Source organism: Schistosoma haematobium, chromosome 1 (genome assembly GCF_000699445.3).
Source record: "Schistosoma haematobium chromosome 1, whole genome shotgun sequence".
NCBI lineage: Eukaryota > Metazoa > Platyhelminthes > Trematoda > Strigeidida > Schistosomatidae > Schistosoma > Schistosoma haematobium.
The window spans coordinates 15,587,635-15,605,998 of record NC_067196.1 but is presented as its reverse complement, the minus strand read 5'-3'; the positions used below and the strand labels follow the sequence as shown (position 1 = coordinate 15,605,998).

The 18,364-nt window shown below is 31.0% G+C and overlaps 1 protein-coding gene across 1 annotated transcript in view; it reads right to left on the bottom strand.

Moving 5' to 3' along the window:
* Window positions 1-18,364, bottom strand: part of MS3_00003536 (uncharacterized protein) — a 104,465-nt gene that overhangs the window by 54,231 nt on the left and 31,870 nt on the right. Inside the window, exons 16-22 of the mRNA XM_051211360.1 lie at window positions 17,939-18,067; window positions 13,264-13,753; window positions 11,455-11,792; window positions 9,790-9,909; window positions 7,497-7,617; window positions 5,751-5,858; window positions 3,773-3,916 (exon numbers count right to left, since the gene is read on the bottom strand). Coding sequence (XP_051073255.1) covers window positions 3,773-3,916; window positions 5,751-5,858; window positions 7,497-7,617; window positions 9,790-9,909; window positions 11,455-11,792; window positions 13,264-13,753; window positions 17,939-18,067 — 1,450 coding nt within the window. The remainder of the gene's footprint in view (window positions 1-3,772; window positions 3,917-5,750; window positions 5,859-7,496; window positions 7,618-9,789; window positions 9,910-11,454; window positions 11,793-13,263; window positions 13,754-17,938; window positions 18,068-18,364) is intronic.

Below are 18,364 nucleotides of genomic sequence, written 5' to 3'. Positions count from 1 at the left end.
TATCATTGCCAACAAATGAGCATTTATTGTCAAGAAATTTACTAATATATTTATAACAGCATAGTACTATGGGATAAGTACATCAAGTTATGCAAATAACATAAAATATAAAATAAAAAAGAACGATACTAAGAATGTGTATCAGTAAGAATATACCACTGAGTTTAATCCTACAATCCTACAAATAATAGACTTATTCCACTGGCAAGCTATCATGGATGTCAAATAAATTGGAGGGCATAATAATCTGATCGTGTAAACAGTTATCACTTGGCTACATCGTATTATTTCAGATAAATCTATTATTCAGCACCGCATTCATTTACTTTAGTAATCAAAAATTCGTTTGTAAATTCATAAGATCTTAACTGAGAATATAAATACTACAGAAAAGTGATATTTGAAATGGAGAATAGATGAAACTTCTTAGTCTACTACTGTATACATGTATATTATAGTCTACTTATATGACAATACATGAAAATACACAGTAAAATCAAGATATCTAGATTTTTATGAAAAATGCACAAACTTACAAATTGAAGTAAAGATTTCAAGAAAATTCACTTGATGTTTAGTGTTAATTATGAGTCGAATTTATTAAATGTAAGTATATTATCAAACAAGTATATTTATTAAAAAAATATGTAGTTATCATAGTATTCCCTTGTTTACATCAACCATTAAATGGAACTGATAAGAAGATCAAATTGACTGAGTACACTCGTTAACTCAACGAAAGAATGAATAAAACAAAGGAACAAAAAAAATTAAAATAGTGCTTTTTTGGACAAGATAACATCACTGACTTGTTCATTTACACAAAATCATACACAACTACACATAGACACACAAAGAACTGGATTTTGGAAAGAAAAATAAACTAGTCCTATCATATAGATGACAACTGACAAGATCAAATCAATTCTGTCAGATAAATTAATAAACACTTAATGATGTCTATAAAATATAAGATAACGAAAACAAAGACAAAAGCTTCTTTTTGATTAATGACATTTTGACATTGAAAATTTGTAATGACCTCAAAAACAAAATATTGACAGCAATAAAAACAACAGAATAACAAAAGGAATAAGGTAAATCTATCAGTGAACAAATAAATAACACATTATGAAATAAGTTCACAAGTAATCAGGTGTCCTTTTGTGGTTTAAATATACAGAAATCATTGCATAGTCACGTGTGAAATACTATGACAGACTTCTCCATTATGGATAAATTCCTAAGAGATAGATCGTTTACATCTTCATAACAGTAATGTGAACATTACAGGCATATATGTATAATTAGTCTAAGAACCTAGACTTTATTGATAAGATAACCAATTTACATTTCCAAAGCTGGAAGTTAGTTTCTACTAATTAACTCATAATACAATTTAAGAATTGAAAAATGAAAATCCTATAGTGTAGTTACAAAAATTTAAAGTACAGACTAACAGATCATAGATATTTTAGCAGAGAGAGAACAACAAAATTGGCAGAATAAAATGAATTCGGTCTATTTCACTGCTTCTTATCAGTTAAACACAATCTAAAATTACGATAACTAATAAATTGATGAACGAATTTTGAATAAACTTTAGTCAATGAATTTATACGAACATTCGTCAAGACTAGAACGAATATTTTGACAATAATTTGTCGCCAAGTATAGAGAAGTCATTATATGTGATTATTACCCTGAAGAAGTCCAGACAAGTTTGCTGGACGAAACGTTGGAATTATTTTAAATTTCAATCGCTAAGATTATCTCAAATATAATTTTCACATATTATGACTTTAGTCAACGAAGTTTAGATAAATGTTCAAAATGTAAACGAAATCATAATAAGAGGGAGAATAAGACTAAATGTATGATAAATAAACAGAAGCCAGATTGATGCGCATTTATTTGTTGGAAATTAGTGATGTAGGGTAGGATATGCGATGTTATGGACATTAGCAATTATAGTACGTAACCTCATTTGTTATTTAGTCTCGAATCCATTTTTGCGATGCAATCTTTTCTATCCTCCTAGGGACATATATTTTCCATATAACTATATATACGAATGTACAGCTTAATTAAATGAACTCTCTTTTTCCTATTTAATGACATTATGGGTTATTTTAATTATAATCAAGATAAGTTATGTAAGCATAGTGAAATCAATACTTGATTGCATAATCAGTTAACATGATAATAAAAACAAATTAATATATGGACATAAATACGATTATGTAGGGGATAGAAATTACATAGAAAAAATAAGAGCTGAATTACTGATGAAGATTATTTGATTAACACTCAGTCACCATGGCAGCGAAAGGCTAATGACACTTTCTTTTTGTATACATAGGTCAAGTCGAAAACATTTAACAGTGGTTACCTCTGCAAAACAGTAAAATTGGCGTTGGTTGTTTGCTAATTAAAATGCATAATATCCACTATCTGTCAGTTGTACAAAAGGTGGTAGGCAATTGAACTTGTGAAGACGTGACTGAATTTCGGACATAGGATCTTAGGAATATGTCCAAATTATGTTAAGGATTTGTTCATAATTATATTATTAATTAAATTTCAGTCTGTATACAACTGATGGGAAGCAATGAAATATACTGAATTCATTCTCTTCTGTAAACTTTACTGTTCTCGTTCTGTTCAGATTTACAAAGGGATCCAGTTGTAAAAAATCACGCACACATTTGATAAAAATATATTCTAGTTACACAATAGTCGCTCGAATAACTAAAATGCTGCCACTTAAGGTATAAATGGAAGATGAATTCATTTACCAAAAGAAAATTGTACGCGAATAATGAACTGAACAAATTAATGTATAATAAACGATAATTGAATAAAATGCTATCGGAACGTAAATTAATCATTAAGGTAGTAAGCAATAGAATGACTCGTATAGCAACTGGTCGGTTATAATCAATGTAGAGCCTGGTAATATAAATGAACGGGTTTAAGTTATTATACTACCTTAGCACAAAGAGATGACAATAATAATGTGAACAGAAGATAAATCTAAATAATAATGTAGCAGTATTAATAAGAAAACAAACATAAGGAAAGTGGTTTAAAGTAATTAAATGGAAAAGTTTGTGAGATTGAATATTAGAAATCAAAATTCAGAGTAGGATAATAAGTGAAGACATCTGGACCATTTTGAATGGCTTTGAGTCATTTCACTCAACATCCCCAACCGCTGATCGCGGTTATCGTGCGAATATCTCAACCAGCTAAGTTGTATATACCAACATGGCTTAAAAGTCAATGGTCAATAATTTCATAAACCGCCAGCTAATCCTTTACTGTGAGAATGATGAACAATGACGAAGAGATCATCAAATTCAACGCTGTGAGTTACGAATTTTATCGAGGTTTCTAAGGAGCCATCAATAGAATACAACTTTGCTCTGTTTCAATTTTTGATTTTAAAAAATAATACAAATAACAATATGATGAAAGCAATTTTAAAAGATTATTTCGTTGAAAAAGAATAGTGCTCAAAAATAGATTTATGTAAGAATATGTAAGTTACTCTTATAAAAAATGAAATCTAGACTCCTGGGTCTGAAAAAAACAACTAAGACGTTTCAACTCGTAACAAAGAGATCAGGAATACTTAACCCAACGTGTTACAATTTTTCAATGAAATACAGCTTATGTTCTTATTAATAGGAAAAAAAGTAGGCCAACATTCATTGCATAACGGGGGTTAGAATAATAATTAACAAAAATGAACTAAAACACCACTTACGAGTTTGACGAGGATGAATAGGATTTGGTACATGTTGCTGTCTTTGGTAGTGACAATATTGATTGGCACAATCTGGTTGCATATGTTTATGTAAGTCAAGTAGACCAACTTGTAAGCGTTGTAGATCGTTAGGAGATACATCATCTGTGGAAATATTACATAAATATACATAGAAAAGTGAGAAAAAAATGAGTGTCTTCAAAAAGTGAGCGAAAGAAAAAAAAACGAGTCATTTAATAGTTTCCATTGGAAACATATGAATATCTAGAATTAAATTTTATTTTTACCATCTAGAATTAACTGAAAACATGTTTTTATGATTAAACTTTTGTTAAATAGTGATTAAACTAAAATTTTAATCATTGAAATTATTAAAAGGATAAGTCATATTTGATATCACCTATATATACATAAATACTTGAAATCCAGAATTTCTGTGAAGCTATTCATTAGAATCTTCATGTATTCACAAACTGGAATTCAGAATAAAGATTCATTGACTTTACGAAATGACCATCTATCAGTTATGTTGTAGTGGACACTACTAACAAGATTGTGTGTAAGTAGTGCGCAGCGGAATGTGACGTTGAATTTGTTATAATTGTCAGGCGGAGTGAAGGAATTCAGTGCATCGAAGGTACAGCGTTAGCAGAACACTTGGAGATAGGCGGATAAAACAGTTCAGATTACAGAACACACCGAAAGCTGCAAATGGACGACTGAAGGTTATGTATGTACATAATGTAAATACTTTGTAGATTCTCATAATTAATATACATACCTGCTGCCTATTGTCGTGTTTTACAGTGTCTATCATTGAGAATTAGATTCCTCTTAATCTATTATTTTTACAGAATAAGTGTAAGCAAAAATATACACATTACTTTTTTGAAAATTATTAATGTTAGGATAATCCCGATAAAATACTTCAGCGTCAAGACAAACTTCAATGTTCAGTACAGGGCTGTGAGGATTGTTGAGCTTTAATTCAGATCATAGAACAATCAACACTAGACCACCACTTAAAACCTGGAAGCATTGAACGACCGTTTCTTGTGAGTATGGAAGTCCTCGGAAGTGAACATCTGCAATCCCGCACTCAGGACTCGAATACAGAACCTTCGGACTCGCGTGCAAACGCTTAACCTCTAAATCACTGGGGTGACGTCCAACGGCGTTAATGTATAACTTAAACCAGTTTACGATATTGCGTGACCATCTTCTATTGTCTTCGGTGGATAATTGCCTCATATGGGTCTGCGTTCGAATCACGCATGCGAGATCATGGATGTGCACTGCTGAGGAGTTCTATACTGAACGATACAGCCATCTAGTGCCTACGGGTTTTCTGGCGTTGATCAGTTTGTGATCTCGATTTAAACTTTATTGTGCTGCTACTTCAGTCTAATTTCGACCACAGAAAATCAGAGTTGAGAGTTCGCTATTCACGCGTTAGTTTCTTCATGAAACTGATTACAAATTAAAAAATTATTTTAATTGATTAATGACTTAGCAGATAATAAGAATGTTTTGTTCATCGTGACTTCAATAGTGATAATTTGAATGTAAAACGGAAGGTCTAACATACTTGATAGATAAATTCGTCAATCAAATCTAAGACAAATACTATAGCAACTAAATGTCAACAAATCATGTTCCCAAAAGGTTAGGTTTGACTAGAAATAATCATATTCCAACAATAAAACGAATTCATAATATGAAGTTATATTCCATACAAATCAGTAGTAAAATCCTACTTCACTAGCTCTCATACTCTAAACAACTAATTTCTAGACTGGTTGGCTACCATTGTTTAAGCAGAATGTATCATTTATATTTAAAAATACAAGCATTTTCATTATTACCAGAATTTGCTACATTCTATGACTATCACTTAATGACTTTATTTAACAATGTTATAATATATAGATAAAAAAAAACATCGAAGACTAATATGTGTATGCATAAAAGAATTTACTTGGATTAAGACCCAATAATGAATTGAGTAGATTATTCAAAGTGGTTATCTCTTCTTTTTGTGCATCCAATGTTGCTTTAGTCTGATCTAATTCTAATCGTTGACGTTCTGATTAAAAAAATAAGGAGCAAAAGTAGAATAGATGATAAATAAATATACAATATCATTGAAATCATGAACCGATTGATGTTAGACAACCATAGGAAAGTTAGAAGAATTAGATGGCCATTTCGTCCTACTATGGGACTCCTAAGCAGCATGCATCCATGGTCCCCCACGCAGACATAGGACCTCCAGTCTCGTGTAGACACTTATCTTGTAGACCATTGGACTGGAATCCAAGGGCATTCATTTTTAACTTCAATCAATCCACGATAATGCACGATCATCTTCCATTGTCTTTGGTGAGTAACTGCCCCATACCCCACACAGTTGGGTTCTACTGGGCAGGAAATCTCACTAGAACCCTCTGGAAGCTAGTGACCAGTGAAAATATGACAATTTTTAGTACAAAGTTGTGAAGATTGTTGAATTTTATTGAAATCATGAACCAATCAGTGTAAGAACACCAATGAAAAACTAGTCTTCAAGGTTTTAAATGATGGTCTAACATTGATCGGTTCATGATTTCAATGGAATTTAACAAACTAAACAACCCCTTACTGAAAATAACCAATAAGAAAAATCATGTAATGTTTTTTACGCAATATTGTCTTTTAAATAAATATAGAGAAACAATATTGAGTATCAATTAATCCTACGAAAAAACTGAGAACACGATAAGAATAGTCTACTTGAAAAAAGAAAAAAGACCAGTATTTATTTATCTATCCAAGCATTTGTCTATTTCGTATAATTACAGAATATCAATGAGAATAAACAAATATTATCAGAATGGGGATTTGTGGTGACTGTACTGATTCCCAAAAGTTGCATTCATGAGTCGATTTAAAACTAGACCACTATTGAAAATCTGAAAGCACTGGATGGCCGTTTCATCTAAGTAATGGGACACCTCAATAAAGCGCATCCACGATCCCGCATGTGCAATTCGAGACCAGGATCTTCAGTCTCGTGCGCAATATCATGGACCGATTGAAGTTAGACACTAACACCGTTAGATGCCACCCCAATAGTCTAGAGGTTAAGCGTTGGCACGCGAGTTCGAAGGTTCTATGTCCGAGTCCTGAGTGTGGGATGGCTTACATGCACTTCCGAGGACTCCCATACTCAAAAGAAACAGTCGTTCAATGATTTCAGGTTTTCAATATTGATCTAGTTTAAATCGATTCATGAATTTAACTATTAAAAATAAATAAATAAACATAGTTTCACTGTTTACAATATGATTAAATTAAAAATCTGATATACAGATGTATACAATATTCAAGATGATGAAGATTTGTAGCTCAGGTGGATGATTTTGGTGAAGTTTTGTTCTCTAAGCGATGAACGATGAAAGCTCCACGACCAAACCATCCCTCTCAGAGAACAAAACTCCACCAAAATACAATATTCAACTTAAACAGTTTATATAATGTAATTATTTAGTCCATAGAATTCTACGGCTATAGGAGAATATTTGCTAAATTAAAAATTAACTTTAAGGTGAAATTTCTTCTTTTTTTCTTAGAAAAAAAACCATAATGACAAAAATAGTTTGTAAATAATTAATGAATCCTTTAAATGATGATTATGTCAACAAAAGATAAACAATGTAGAAACAAAAACAAAACTTAAACAAACCTAATTTTAATTCAGATTGATCTGTAATTTTTTTAGATGATTCTAATTGATCAACTTGTTCTCGAAGTTTACCAATATCTATTTGACAATATTTTAATTCATTAAGTGTTGCAGCTAAACGCTATAACAGGAAAAATAAAAGAATAGAAAAAAACTGATAAATGTTTCCTTAATAGGGAATACAATGAAATATTGTTATTTTATATAACAACATTTAAAACTCAATAAGATGTTGATTGAAAAAAACGAAATGAAAACTGATATGTCTTGTGAATTGAATATTAATTGTTATATTTGATCGTCGCTGTTTGTTGTGTCGGAAACGCTTATCAATTATACTCGAAACGAGTGACCTCTGCAATTCCCACAACCCAAAAGTAGGAACATGAGGATTGGGATAATTGAAAATTTATTCACCCCAAAAACACGATGATGATGACGACGACACTAGTCGAAAATACACTCATTTATATATTGATTGTACACTCATTTTGATTAATAATTAGGATGAAATCACATAATAAATCACATGCTGAGCGTAGTTGGTGTCAATTGAATACAAGAATATCGTATATTATACAGAATATTATACGAGAAAAGAAAACAAATACTACATTGAGTAATCATTACAGTGAATCAAAACGGAAGTGATGTTGAACCAAAACTCATAATGAGTAAATCAATCGAATTTTGACCTTTCTTTCCATCATGGATCATTTTACGGAGACTTTTTGAAAGTATATTGAAATAAAAATCTTACTTCTTTAAGTAGATCACAAAAAAGGAAAAGAATAAACGCCTGAATACAATACTTATTTGAAAAAATTTATCGTAAAATAAATGCAGAAATAAGACGATAATTTAGTTTTAAACATCAAAAACAGATGATTATCTAGTGTGTGAAACAAACAACCGTTGTAGAACACGTTTGTCGACCACAGTTTTCCGACACCACTCATTTTGAAAACTTACATTTTACCAACTCGTCAATGAACTTTATACGGCATCTAATCACTTGGATATTATAAGGTCATTGAAAACAAACACTAAATGACTGAGGTGGTTAAGAAAAGCATATCAAACAGCCAACTACCTCTATTTACTAGTGTAAGAGTAGAGTAGAAAAAAGTTAGGGGGTCCAAATCAAGACTCGACATCAGTCTATAAAGTGATTGGCTATTAGACTGTACTACGTTGACAGGTAAAGATTACCTGATACGGGTTCATGCGACTTTTGCAACTAATGGTTGAAGTAGTTGGATGATATGGATCAAAATCAATCTTAATGGATTTGATATTTGTCTTCTTTTCAATTCCAAGTTTTAAAAGTATCTTATATTTCTTTATTTTATGAACTGTCTTTTGTATATGTCTGATGATTTCTGTTACAATTGATATCATTTCTATTATTTTGGCACTCGTCCTGAAAATTACATCTCACTGTGCTGATATAAAATAGTAAAGTGAATATATATGTGTCCGGTTCTACGTTGTTGAAAAACGAATAATAAGGGTAATTCAAATAGCTAATAAATCTACATGTCAAAGCAAAAATATTGAAAGAACAGAGAATGGAGTAAAAGTTCACATTTTTAAGAACATTCCAAAGAGACTAAAACGTGTAACAACTCTAAGAGATCCAATATTTCGGTATTTAATTAATAACGGGTATATTGTTGACACTTGTTAATCCTTTGAAATTATCAACAGACAAAATAATGCAACTGCTCTTTGTTTCGTTAAGGTAGGAGCAGTTTGCAAAAATCAAACTGGATTGTTCGTTCAGAAAGAGGTAACTATCAACTCATTATTGTTTTGGTAAATTTCGACTTTGATTTAAGTCACTTGTTATTATTATTATTAATTTATTGTGTGTATTTTATTATACAATCTACTTCAAGCCGATTTCTATTTCATCTGTGTCAAAACCATTTCATTCACCTGGGTTTTTCACATGTTCAATTCTCAAAACTTATGTCAACTCTTCAAAACTTCTATGATAATTACATAATCCACCTTATTAATATCCCAGACCCTATGCTTTCAAATAACATCGTAAATCCTTATATATATCGTTAATACTGATAATCGTTATTATTCCAATTCAGACCGCCACCAATGTCCGTTACTTCATAATGTAGTATACACGAATGTTACACTTTAAAGAGAATAAGATTATAAGCAACTGAAAAGAGGTCATAAATTAAATGAATTCATATTATTCTACCTCAGTTATCGCTTTGATTTTATTCAAATAAAGGGATAAATCAAAGAAATATAACAAATAAATTACCTTTTCCCATCGTGTACGTTCAACTTCACGTTGTCTAGCCACTTCTGCATCATGATTTAAACATCGTTGACGTTGTAATTCCAATTCGAGCAATGAAATATGTCTCAACGCAACTTCAAGCTAATTAATAAAAAGTGATCAAAGATCACATTCTAATGTAAACGCTATTATATATCATGTTAAGGTGAAAAAAGTGAATGAGGAAAGTACAAAATATAACATTAAATATTCTTCCGTTATTTAAAGTAAAGATGGATAGTGACTAGCAGTGAATATATGACGCGTGTTCTGAACCATTCGGGGCCCATTGGCTGGATGTACTTTCATTTCAGAACCCACTACCGTTCGTTACAAACGCCTTCACCTTATTTGTTTAGCTACTGAGTCCGAATAGCTACTGGCTTGTGCAATTAGGTGAATTTTAATTCATATATACATTGGGTATTTGGGTCTTCTCATTGATGTTTAGAACAGCACTTGATCAATCTCTTTTGATATACATCCATCGTCTGTGAATTGATTTGATATTCTAATTAAGTTACAAGCATTTAAAGGGTCAATAAAAAGATCCAAACAAATATTTTTTTAAATTCTATTAACTTCTCACATTTGAATCGAACATTGATTTCGACTTTTTTGAGTAACCCGTCATCATCATCACAAGAAATCAATGAATTTCTCGAATCCTTTAACACAACTACAGGATTTAACAAAAGTCCTAAATTTTTGAAATACAACTTCTCAACATCATTTCAATATAATTAATTCTAAAAGAACAGATGAATGTATACATGAATTATTATTAGTATACACATAAAACAACTACATTTTGATATCATAGGGAATAACAAATAAGCCCATAATTTGTCAAACAGAATGGAAAAAACTTAAGTTTGAGAAAAAAATCATTTAAGATTAATTTCATATCGACATTTTTGCATCATGTGTTAGAATGGTATCAATATACTTTATTTCCATCGAAGCATATCTTAAATGTCTCTTGTTCATTCAGTTGTCTCAAGCTATATACTGATTATGTTAAGCATATAGACTGCATTCTATCCGTAAAACGTTCATTTATACGGGGCTTTTTTCATTTCGTTTCGAATAATTAGTACATCTAAGGGAAGATTCAGAGCGATGGTGGAGAATATTTTAAGCTTAGATAGACGATTTAGGTAGAGTTTTGTTCTCCGAGCTAGATGGTTTGGTCATAGAGCTTTCATTATTCTCTTGAAAAACACCATCAGCACAAACTTCAGGTAGAAGTGAAGTGTTAGGATTCCTTCACATATGACTCACAGCTTGTCCTGTCCACCTCGATTTACAGTGCTATTATTCTTTGTTTAATAATCGAACATTCAATTAACTCATGATATAAGCTGAACATACCCACAGCATTAATCTTAATTCAAGGTTTACTAATGTCTTCTCTATACTTTAGGTAAGTAAGTATATCATTTATCATAGATTTGTCATTTTTTTACACGTGTGTCTTCAACTGTTAGGTAAATGCAAAACTACAAACAATATTTATGAATAAGACATAAAGAAAACTCCTAAAAAGGAAATAGTGTAAATAACAACCTATTCGCATATACAAATTACAAAAAAAAATTAACTGTATTGTTAAAAACAACAAGAAGAAAGGCGGAGAATACTCACTCTTTCTGAGTTAGCTTCACGTGTTCGCTTCAAACCTTGACGTAATCCAAATAGTTCGTCTGTTAAATGAATAATTGCTTCAGTTTCAGATGTTGGATCAACATCATGATATTCTATATCATTTAGTAAACTAGTTGCAGAGTTTCGTAATGCGGATTGTTTAAGATGTTGATGAGTATAATCCAGTGAATGCCCACGAGAAAATCTTCTATAAGTGTTGTTATGATATGGTGAGAAATTAGCGTTGATTGGATGCTGACGAGGTATTGATCTTGTTCTTGGACGTCGACTAAAAACTCGACTTTTATGTAAAGATGTCGGCCTACGATTTGAGGAAGCTAGTGAAATATTTTATGTAAAATATAGCAAGAAAAACGATAATAAAGTTAGCGATGGGTGATTTCTATGCTTTTATTGAAAGAAAATAACCAACCAACTAGAATATAAAGAAGTAATAATAATAACTACGAAACCCCCAGATTGTTTAGTTGTAATTCAATCAAAAAATTTAGTGATAACGAATTATTTAGAGTTGTTTTAAAGTTTATAAACTTAGCGGTTAACCTATAGTTTTCAAATCCAAGCAACTTTCTCAACACATAGGTTTTGCAAGCCAACAGGTATTTCTTGATAATACATAATAGGATTGGTTTAAGGACTGGTTTGTGAGCCGAGACTCAATAATTGAGTTGGATTGACACTTTGTAACACTACAAACATTCTAGATCGAATAAAGGCATACAAATAAAGTGTTTTATAAGAAAGGTTGAATGCTGCATACACATAATCTAATAATGTTGTATATAGGGGATATTTTTAACTAATTTGTTAGTCGATAAAGGGATTTTGTGGAGATTAGTTACATTTGTAGGTGGGCACTATTAAGAACTAAGAACAATGAAAAGTTGTGTCATTCTGGTGTAGGACTCTTCAGCAGTGTGCAACCATGACACGACCAGGGACTAGATTGGTACTTGGCCATCGGAACACTAGGTTAAAATCCAATAATACACCAATAATCCAAATTTATTTAACTCATGATATAGAGCGATTATTCAACATCGTTGTTGATGTATTTGTCTCCAACTATAGAAATATCTTAAGCCCGCTTAATGTTCTCTTAGATAGTATGAGTAGTTGGGGGAAAGCATGTAAAACGATAGTGAAAGTTTCCCTTTATACCGAATGTGAGTCCCATTTATTTATGTTTTCAGTAGTTTATAGCTTACAAACTGTGCGTTATTATCTAAAAGATAGCTTATATCACAATTGATTGATCACTGGGTGGTGATCAATCTCATGCTTGTCTAGTCCTTATTAGTGCAGATCGAATGCTATCGATCATGTTGCCCGCAGTGTCGAGTCACCTAGACTGGTGGCCACATTGCAACATGATCGATAGCATTCGATCTGCACTAATAAGGACTAGACAAGCATGAGATTGATCACCACCCAGTGATCAATCAATTGTGATTACATCTCAGTCCTACAGGAGGTTAGTCACGGCTCCGATAGCTCAGTGGTAACGTCTCTGACTGTGAAGCTGGGTGACACGAGATCGAATCCGCCAGGGAGCACCAGTTCCCTCAAGATTACAGGTACACCTTGCTGACGAGTGCCAAGTAGCACGAAACCCGGGTCCAGGGTTTCCTGTTGACTACCTCCAACCACCATCTAATCTCATGATAGCTTATATCAGTTATCAATAAAAAATACTTAATAATGAAAACAAGCATGGTGTACTTACGTAAAAATAAATGCTTTAAAAATGAGCTAAATACATATAAACACAAAATAATATATACTTACAACGAATAGAATTTTTCTGATCATTATTCCAGTTAAGGTCCTGTACTCCATTCGGCAGCCAATGATCTTTAAAATTAACCGGTGGTTCATTTTGTCGTTTATAATCTTGACGATGATAGAAATAATTCATTTGATCGTTATAATTATTATCAGCTGCACAAAAATCATCATTATTATGATTACTACTGTCAAGCTGATGATCATTCAAATCGAATCCATCATAGTCATCAAATGATTTAGTATGTGGCAGTAATCTACGTGTATGTGGTTTATATTGTGAATGATTTGGATTGAGATTTTTATCGTTACTATTATTATTGTTACTTTCAGAAGGATACTGATGATAATTTGTAAGTGATTGTGCTTTTTGGTACACAGTAGGTTGACATTCTGTAAAACTACAATCGTCATTATCATCGCCAGCGGGTGAATATCTAGTCTTTAAAGAATCAACGTGATTTCGCATCGGTCGAACACAATCAACATAGATCTATCACAAAAGAAGAGAAAAATAAAAAATGAATGGGGTGTTTTTCTGTTTTGAGAATTACTTAAAACATTTTACATTTTAAAAGAAAAATAATTATTCACAGACTATATATTCATCTATTTGAATGGACTTTTAAAAAACACGACTAGTGAATATTACATTGATGTATTCCGCATGATTTTATATAGATATATTGAAGATGGTCAAGAGTTAAGTGCATTCAACACTTATTGGTCTACAGATATTTATAACAAATGATCCGTATCTCTAATTGGTTAAAAGGTGTTGTTCAAGTACTGAATTGTTTTTACTTAGAAATTTATCATGGAAAGAAATATAAGTTGATGTTCTTTTAGTAATGTATAGAAATAATCATCAACCAGGAGAAAATGTAATCTTGTTTAAAAAGAAAACTAGATAAAAATAAAATGTAGAGGAGATAATTACTTAAATAATACTATGCATATGATCAAGAAAAAGGAGTTTATGGATTGATGATAGACTAGATTGTACTACTTTTTTTTTAAAGAAGCCACTATAATAGGATTGTTCATTATGGTGCTACAATTTAAGTGTCATCACAAAGACTTTTCCCAATGAATATCTGTATACAAATAATTTTGTAATGCAAACACTATCCAAAGACAATAGAACTAACAAAAAAAAGTCGACAGAAAAGGCTGATGTTTTAAAAAATAACTATGAATGAAAAACGTATCACAAGCTAAAGGATTCTATATTCCAATGGGTAACTAATGTTACTGAAGTGGTGGTTCAGTTTTTAAGATACTCGACACCTAGTTATAAAGTTTCAAATTCGAACCCTGCCTCGTCCAGCTCAATATTGGTTTATCGAGTAGAATGACTAATTCTCACATTTTAAGTGTAGCTTGATGCTACGTATATAATTATGTACCTGGTAAATAAGTTGTTTAAAGTCACTAAAACCCAATATAATAAGAATAATTTAGTTATAAAACGTACTCTTTCTGAGCACGATTACAAACTGTTAAAATTAGAATTTATACAAGCTAATAACTCATAAAATTAAAAACAACTTTGTACGATAAGTGTCAAGTTTTTGTAAGACAATAAAAGTTCTTATGTCAAATTTACAATTTATGGCACCAAATATTGATAAGTGAAACATGATTTTGTCAGAAAAATATTAAACATGTCATATGAGTCTACGAAAATACATTCAGGGGAATATTTTCCTTTTTTTAAAAAACATGTATAACTGTATCAAACTAACAGACAATAACAACAGCAAAATTCTCTTAAACATGAAATACTGTATACAATGCATAAACCAGAAGTTATTTCGTGAATTAAGCATTTGAAATATTATCATAAGTGTAACACCAGGATGCATATACTATGTCATTATTATTACAAACACAAGCATCATGTAGACACTAATTGTAACAATAAGGATATTATTCCCAATAGAACTAATAATGCATTTAGTCAGAGGTTACAGTGAGACTACATCTCATAACGTCGTTCCACTATCTCGTAGATTAAACGTTTAGTCCAAAGACACGGGAACTACCCGTTCCCCCCCCCAATAAAAACACTTGCTTCAGTTTGGCCACCCGGGTGATAATCCAATGCGCACACACACACACACACACAAGTAACGTGTATAATTAGAACAAATTGAATAACAAAAATTGCCAAACTATAGAAGATTATCACTTACATAATAATTTGGTCAAATATGTGATTATATCAATAGATTATGAGATTAGGTTAGATTAATTATAATCCATTTAACAATAAATATTTTTTTTTATTGTTTAATCTTGTCTAATAAATCATACGAGACAAATAAATGTTACAGAAGAATTGTGAATTTTCCTTTTTATGTAACTTTAATCTTATAAATATACAAGTTCATTGAAATTATTAATTATCCATAAGAGTATAATACTAAACCAAATATGGACAAAGTTCAATAGATGATATTCATCAAAATTATTCGATAAGGTCAAATATAACACATAAAGGTTAATGAGAGAACAAATCACACTGAATGAATTAATTAGAAATACACTAACGTGAACTGAAATATATCAGATACATCTAATAATTATTTTCTTCATAGTATACGTGAGAAGTGATTGAACAACTTGAATTTTCAGAATATATGCCGTATACAAGAACACACAACACATCTTCATATGAATATAAACAGAAACAGAAGTGTGAAATATGATTGCCCCCATTGCAAACATTATCATTTAGCTTCTCATCTTTGGCTTATACCATTGACACACACGCACACACAGATATTCATATAAATGTGCATAGACATAAATAAACGATAATCTATCTAAATTTTATGTAGTAGTTCACGTTTTGTTATAGCCCTGATTACGATAAACTGAAGTTAAATGACATACGATGAATAATAAGATCACTCTTCTGATAAAAAATATAATTGAAACAGTATATGACCGGTCAAATGAAATAATTGATTGTTATCATTATTATTATTATTATCCACAGGTCGATTCCGATGATAAGATAACTTTCATTTAATTATTCCTTGTAATAATAATAACAATCGCATAAGTACATAGAAATACAAGTGCAGAAATGGGAAAAAATATCTGTTAATGTATATAATGTTATCTACGTATTCACTTAGAGGGTAAATATGCAAAACTTATTTTAATATTATTAGTATTATTATCATTGGAAGAAGTCGACTATATGAATAAGTCACAGTAACCAAAAGTCTCTTTGTATGTGTACATACATACTACTATTGTATGTATGATGAGCAGTGTATATAAATATGCTTATAAATGAGAAATTTTCAGAAATGAAAATGAGAATAGTAAAATGTTTGTATGTGTATGTGTATAGTAGACATAAAACCAGTGAACCAGGACAGATACACTTGACCACTCAATGATTTGGTAGGAGGACACAATGAATATAGAAAGATGTAGATAGTAGAAAAAACATAAGGAAAAAATCTAATCATTAATATTATTATCACCATTGCTATTAATATGTTATTATACTCCTGGGATAAGCATAAGTAACACACAAAATTTTTAAAGTATGAGTTAGATTCATAAAAATGAGAATGACATCATTAAATTGGGGGAACAGAAAAGTCTTTAAAAGATGAATTGTTGGGATGGCTCGAAAAAGCACGCCGAAGACTCCAGAGGCTCTAAAGGAGTCGAAGAGATGCCATACAATTAGAACCTGATAGAACCTTCTAGAATATGAATGTGACATGCTATGGATTGGATAATTGTATAACTTCCCTACTTGAGGATTGTCTGGATTACAATGATGTTATGGCTTATACTAAAAATTATAAATACCCCTGTTTTTCTATACATTTTTGACTCTTTCTCAATAAGCGCTTCCCTTGTTTCTCCCGTCTCTTGACTTGTGACTGTGGGGTGAGGTTCTATACGTTCAAGTCCCGATAGTTGTATACCACATTCTGCCATAATCAAGTTGAGGATGTAACGTGAATGAAATTTTGTAAATCATAACAAAGTGATACCCTAAGACGATCGAATTGGGCATATTTCAATGTTGTCTTTCACAACTGAAGTGGAAAAAGTGAGATCTAGTTAGATTTTTAAGTAACCATTCAACTAGTGCAATTTGAACGAAAATGATATGAGACTCTATTGATAATCACATCAAAATTTACTTGAATCACTAAATTAAAAGTAATTAATATGGTCAAGATCAAACGATTGTTTATCGTACTCAATGTGACATGAATTAACAGAAGACTTAATCCCTAATATGTTTTTAATGAATAAAGTATAATTATACCCTGATTATTTTAAAGTGACAACTGAGTAAAATCCTTAATGATTAGATTGAAATACAAAACCTGATTGAAATATAGTCTGACTTATGTGATCCAGTGAATAAGTGACGCAAATATCTCTAAATAATGTTAAAACATGATCTAAAATTGCTTCAACCTAAAACAAGTAGTCTAATTAAAAAAAAGGAAGGAATAGTACTGGGTTGTTACACTAAATGTTTACAATTCAAGAAGTTTTTCTCCAATTATCTGAATCATTCTGTTTTAAATAAACAAAATGCAATCTCTGTGAGATGAAAAATAAACTTTATCACATTTATTTAATGTTAATCAAAGTAAGATATTGCACATTATTAATAACAACTTACATGTTGTTTACCACTTTGTTTTTTATGATCTAAATGTGTTTGACGTTTTGAATCGGCTTTATACAATCTTGATAAGTCTTCTCGTATACGATCTACTTCCATGGAACAAGCATCTCGTGACATTACAATCTTAAAATTTATATTTCGAAACACAAAAATAAAATAATTGTGTGTGGATAACAAAATCATAAATGTATTGTTTAAGATTGGTAACCAGAATATATTTTAGACTAGATAATTAGAGATATATTAATGTGACATTATGAATTAAATTTATATCTTTTAACAGTTGAATTTACGAGTCAATATTAGCTAGACCACTATTGAAAACCTGAGGAATCCCATACTAGTACGAAACGTCCATCTATTGCTTCCAGGTTTAGCTTAACATTATATATCTGCGAAAAAGACTAATCGTCTTTGTAA